Here is a 5,400-nt window from a genome sequence, read left to right as displayed (position 1 = left end):
TTTTTCCACACTATTTTTATTTTTATTCAACTGTAAGCAAATAGCAGAATTAACACAACTCCATTTAGCAACTCCAGACTGGCTTTTGTTACACCAAGGAAGAGTGATAAACTTAACAGGCACAGACTATCGATTTCAGATAACCCCTCACCCAGCCCCGCAGCTTAACAGGAAAGGGACTCTCCAGATTTCTTTCCAGTACTGCTCTTCAGAGGATACACCTTTAAATTCTGGGTTGTTATTCTTGTATTAACAATCTGATGACCACATCCTAGTACCAAAATAGCCCCCAAAATGGAGTTCAAATTTGATCAAAACATAAATCCAGGGTGTGTGACCCTGTACAATGATAAAGGACAGGCAGAAGGAAAGTCACCCTACAGCTCTATCCGCTCAGGTCTCGCCTGTGAGAGTGGGAACAGGGAAGAGAAATCAACATGAATCACTGAACTTGAGAACACTGGTTGGGGCCCCCGGGGCCATGTCTGTCTCCTGGCTTTCCCCTACTTCCCCGCCAGCTGCTCATAGAGCTTGGGCACGTAGTCATCCCATTCCGCCTGGTAACACGTGCCAGCCACTGGGGGCCCAAGGTCGTACTTTTTGCGGAAAGATGCCACCTTGAATTTGCCACGGTTGTCTCCAGATCGGTTGCTGAGAATGGGCTCGTCACAGTTCAGTGGCTTGGCCTGCTCATAAACCAGCCAGACGTAGCGGTGAAGGCCTGGAGGGAGAGGCAGGAGGAAAGATACACAGACAGCTAGGCATCTGATGGAGGCATCATCCTTTTTCATAACTTGGAGGGACCCAGACCACCCCATCTGCAAAGATGCTGAGAACCCAGTGAGGTAGGATGAATTGGCTCACTCACCTGCTGAAACACATCCAGTAGCACTGTACTGCAAGTGGTATGCAGTCCACACCCTGCATTACAGCCTCTTAACCGATAGGATCTGGCTCTCCTACTGCTCTTTGCTCCTCATTCATCCCACTCCAGGATTCCCGCCCATCTCCAGGAGGAGCTGGTCACCAGCCATTTCCCACCACTCCCAGGAGGATGCCCATTTCCTTCTGTCACAGTAACATGGCTATCTAAAATGCTTACTTGTTAATTTAACCATCTCATTGAAAAGAGAGCCCCATAAAGCTACGGTGTTTCTTACTGACCATTATCTCTCTAGAACCTACCTTACTTCAGTGCCTGGCAGGCAGGAGATACTAAAAAATGCATGAGAAATGGAGGAAGGGCACAGCAAATCCCTGGCTCATCAGACCCCAATTATACCTGCACAGGCTACAGGAGAGCATCGCCTTTCTACCTCCAAACTTACTTCCTTGGAAGACAAGAGACTGCTTTAATGAAATAGCTCAATTCACTTTAACCAGCTAAGCAGCAATGCACGTACGGAAGCAAGCCAGCAAGCACCCTCGAACCTGCAGCTTCCTACAAGCTCCAATTAGGTACTGCACTCAAATAGGTGCCATGAGTTACTTTATGAAAGAAAAGTTATTTAAAAACATGTATACCCATGTTTACTGCAGCATTATTCCAATATTCAACAGGTTGAAAATAACCCAAATACCTATTGGCAGATCAATGGATAAACATGACATGGTACAACAGAAAATTATTCAGCCTTGAAAACGGAAGAAATCCTGTCTCATGCTACAATATGGATGGGTTTTGATAGGGACCTACATGGATCTTCTGAAACTTTCATATACTGCTGATTAGAGTATAAAAATTTCCCATCACTTTGGAGAACTCTTGGGTAGTTTCTATGACCCCACAATTCTACTCCTAGGTATTTACCCAAGAAAAATGGACACCTATGCCCACCAATGACAAGAATGTGTACAGCAGCTTTACTTATAATATCCAAACACTAAATACAGCCCATAGGAGAATGGCTGCACAAACTGGCATATTCACAATGGAATGCCACTGAGCAATAAAGAGGCACAAATTACTGATACAAACAGTGACATGGGTGAATCTCAAACATGATCTTCAGTGAAAGAGACCAATCACTCAAAACAAATGCATACTGCATATCATTTATAGGAATACAAAAGTAATTGATGGAGAGCAGTGTCAGAAATGGTTAGCTCTGGGAAAAAGTTAACTTAAAAAGGTACGTGCATCCATCAAAACCCACTGTCTAAACCCTTACAATCTGTGGCTTTATTGTATGTAAGTTACACCTTTCTAAAATATGAAAAAAAGAAAAAGAAAAAAAGTGTGAGTTACTGAGGCTTTTTTTGTTAATGAGAACAGAACTCCTACTTGAGAGAATTGCTTTATTCTCATGTGTGTACTTACCATAATTAAACTGCCTAATTTTATAACTGCCCTAGAGAACTTAATAGATCCCTGAGAAACATGTACCTTTACCTTCCTTTTATGAATGCATGAGAATGAGAAGGGTAGAGTGTTTTCAAGACACCACACTCGATTTTCAAGAGAAAAAGGAAGTTTTTTTTTTAAGAAGCCAATTTTTAATAATTAATTTGGAAACTATGATCATTTCTTAGACTTTTTTATGGGAACCAAAAGCTCAAAGATCCCACAGGGCCGAAGTTGAAAATAGATCTTAGATGGTTTAACTGTGTTCGGTCCATATACAGCCCCTGTAGGAAGCCGTTTCAAGCATCCTGCAACACTGCTTCTTTAGTCTCTTCTCACAGAGTTCCGTTTACTGAAGGCTTAGCAGCCTAGAGGCAACGCTAACAGTCCATCTAACCCGAACCCAAGGTTCCAGCCACCTGACTCCACTGTCTTGGAAGTGAACTGCACTACCTGCAGCCTCCACTAGGGCAAGAGCACTCATAAATAAAGAACAAAGCTCTAAGAATCGGTCTAACATCCGCAGCACTCTCAACCCTAATGTGCACCCAGGCTCCCCTCCCCAGCCTAAAACAGCCTTTACTGACCTGTGCCCTTCGGAGGCCCAGAGCCCACATAATCAGAGAGGACGGTGCCACTGCTGATGTCGTTACCCTTCATGTTGACCACCAGGAAATGGTGCCATTCCCTGTGAGAGAAAACGGGGGCATCAACACCAGGGGAATCAGCACGCACCACGGCACCACCACCAAGCGTGCGCGAAGCCCCGTTCCATGCCAGGATGCAGCGCGAACTGGACAGTCCTGCCTTTTCGGCCATCGCAAGCCTCATGTGTCTGCAGGAGAGAGGGCCCAGCACCTCCTTCCCTCTGAGACTGTCTAGAGCAGTGGTCACCAACCGGTGGTCTGTAAGGTCCGAAAGGTTGGCGGCTGCTGGTCTAAAGCGGCAAACTTTCTGTCAAAGAGCCAGACAGTCAATGTTTTCGGTTTTGCAGTTCATACTGTATCGTCACGACAACTCAACTATGAGCAGCCTCAGACAAGATTTAAATAAGTTATTGTGGCCGTGTCCCAATAAATCTTTATTCATGGGCACTGAAAGGTAAAATTTATTTCATTTTCAGATGTCACAAAGCATTCTTCTTTCTTCAATCCTCTCCCCCCCCCCCCCCAATTATTAAAAAATGTAAAAAGCATTCTTAGCTGGGGCTGGGAGGGATGGGCTGTAGAAAAGCAGGCCGCAGGCAGATGTGGCTCTCAGTAGTTTCCTCTGGGGAGGGAATTCACGCTCTGGCTCAGGCATGGATGCCAACATGCCACCCAGGCCTCGCACAGCACTGTCCAGTGAAGGGCTGACACCGGGAGAGAAGCACCAGCTCATATTTGGATGACCCGCAGTTCCCCAACTTTCTCCAACTTGCCTATATTTGGGGTCCTTTCTGCTTGGAGCATCTGGGTCTGTCAAGACCAGGGTATAGAGTTTACTTGAATCAAGTCCATCCCATGAAATACCAGAGGGCCGGCTCTTAACCTGTAAGAAGGGAGCAGTTTGGAGTTAAAAAAAAAAAAAAAAAAGTCAGAAATGCTAAAGTAACCAACCATCAAATTCCCAACAGAGTAGATTATCAGTAAAAGCTAAAGCGTGTTGACTCTACTAAGCACCAGGAGCTGAAGTTTAATATGCTCTTCACATTATTTATTTTAGTCCCAATCAGCAATACAGTAATACAAGGCTGGTAACCTCGCATGTTATTAACAGAAAGATTTGGGATCGGGATTTCAACCCTGGTGCTGACGGAGTCCTCTTTTAACAACAACCTTATGCTGTCTGAAATGACAGGGTCTCCAGATTTGGTGACCAGGCAGTTACCTGGGCCTGCTAACGTGGAATCTGAATTAACTGGACATTGAAAAGTGCACAGAAAAGGAGAAAACCGAGGTGGCCCGACGTGGAGAGTGAGTTAGGGAAAGGGAAGGCTGCCAGGTGAGCTCTTCCTATTTCAAAACAATCAATTGTCATCGGTAGCAGTTGAATTCACACCATGGCCCCAAAGCTTCGTGACTAACAACCTGCAGGGTCTTGGACGCTGGATTTCTGGTTTCTCCACTTCCAGGCGCCAGGACCTGGTCCCGCCTCCATCAAGGGCGTCAAGGCCAAACTGTAAAACAAGGCCCGCTGCCCTCCAGCCGACCCGCTAACACAAAGGAGGCCGCGCTGGGCTCTGATGATCACCAGTTACATAATGCGTCATGTGTCCTCGGGGGGGGGGGGGGGGCTCTGCTCCCCAAAAGGAGACCTAAACTCCCCAGGCCCGGGGGGGGGGGGGGGGGCCTCTGGGGACGCGGGGGCGACCAAGGCCAACGCGTTTCAGGCCACGGCCGCCTCCCTGTCCCGCCCCCCGCGGTCCCGGCCGTTCCCAGGTCAGGGCCCTGCCTGTTCCCACAAGTCCGGGGAAAAGGGATTCATCGCTCCCGCGGCCGCGCCCCGCCCGCCAGCTGGAAGGTCCGCCCGGTCCCCGCCCCAACGGCCCGCAGGCCTCCGGGTACCTGGGTGGGCGTCAGCACTTTGCCCAGCTCGTCGACCTCCGCCCCGGAGTATTTGACCTGCAGCGGGTGCTTCGGCCTCTCGTCCACCTCCTGCAGGCTCAAGGGCCCGGACCACTGGCTGAGGTCCACCGGCATCGCGGGACCGAGCGGGGGACCACCGGAGAGACGCGGAGGGACCGGAAGCAGGACAACAGCTCCGACTCCTAGCGGTTCGCCTACAGGCCCGAGACCGCGCGCGAGCCCGCTACAGGGGGGCGCGTGCGCAGGAGCCGCCGCCCGCCCCCCTCGCGCTCCCCGCTCTCTGATTGGTGGCGCGGGGTGTCTCGCGCTCGGGTCCCCGCCGCCGGCTCCGCCCTTCTTTGTGCCCGGAGGGAATCTGCAGCCCGCCCTCCCGAGTTCCCCGGAGCTGTGGCTCGGCTTGCAAGACAGTTGCTTCAAGAAATGCAATTGAACTGCCATTGATTTTTTTTTTTTTTTTTTTTTTTTTTTTTTTTTTTTTTTTTACCTTTT

At 49.0% G+C, this 5,400-nt stretch overlaps 1 protein-coding gene across 1 annotated transcript; it reads right to left on the bottom strand.

The window, feature by feature from the left end:
- Positions 1–5,191, bottom strand: PEBP1 (phosphatidylethanolamine binding protein 1). Its single transcript, XM_084867341.1, has 4 exons — positions 4,891–5,191; positions 3,765–3,874; positions 2,932–3,032; positions 1–721 (listed from the first exon to the last, which is right to left on the bottom strand). The coding sequence occupies exons 1-4, from the start codon at positions 5,023–5,025 to the stop codon at positions 504–506; spliced, it is 564 nt and encodes a 187-aa protein (XP_084723467.1). The 5' UTR covers positions 5,026–5,191; the 3' UTR covers positions 1–503.
- Positions 5,192–5,400: the final 209 nt, after the last annotated feature.

This window comes from Pipistrellus hanaki (assembly GCF_964339955.1).
Source record: "Pipistrellus hanaki genome assembly, chromosome: 19".
In the NCBI taxonomy this organism is placed as follows: Eukaryota; Metazoa; Chordata; class Mammalia; order Chiroptera; family Vespertilionidae; genus Pipistrellus; species Pipistrellus hanaki.
The sequence above is the reverse complement of the archived record's forward strand: the minus strand, read 5'-3'. Positions and strand labels throughout refer to the sequence as shown.

Excerpts from the sequence above, each read along its gene's own strand:
- PEBP1 (XM_084867341.1), bottom strand. The coding sequence starts at position 5,025 with ATGCCGGTGGACCTCAGCCAGTGGTCCGGGCCCTTGAGCCTGCAGGAG. Across the intron at positions 3,875-4,890 it reads AAGTGCTGACGCCCACCCAG|GTTAAGAGCCGGCCCTCTGG; the intron begins GTACCCGGAGGC and ends CCCTTCTTACAG. Across the intron at positions 722-2,931 it reads TGGGCCTCCGAAGGGCACAG|GCCTTCACCGCTACGTCTGG; the intron begins GTCAGTAAAGGC and ends CTCTCCCTCCAG.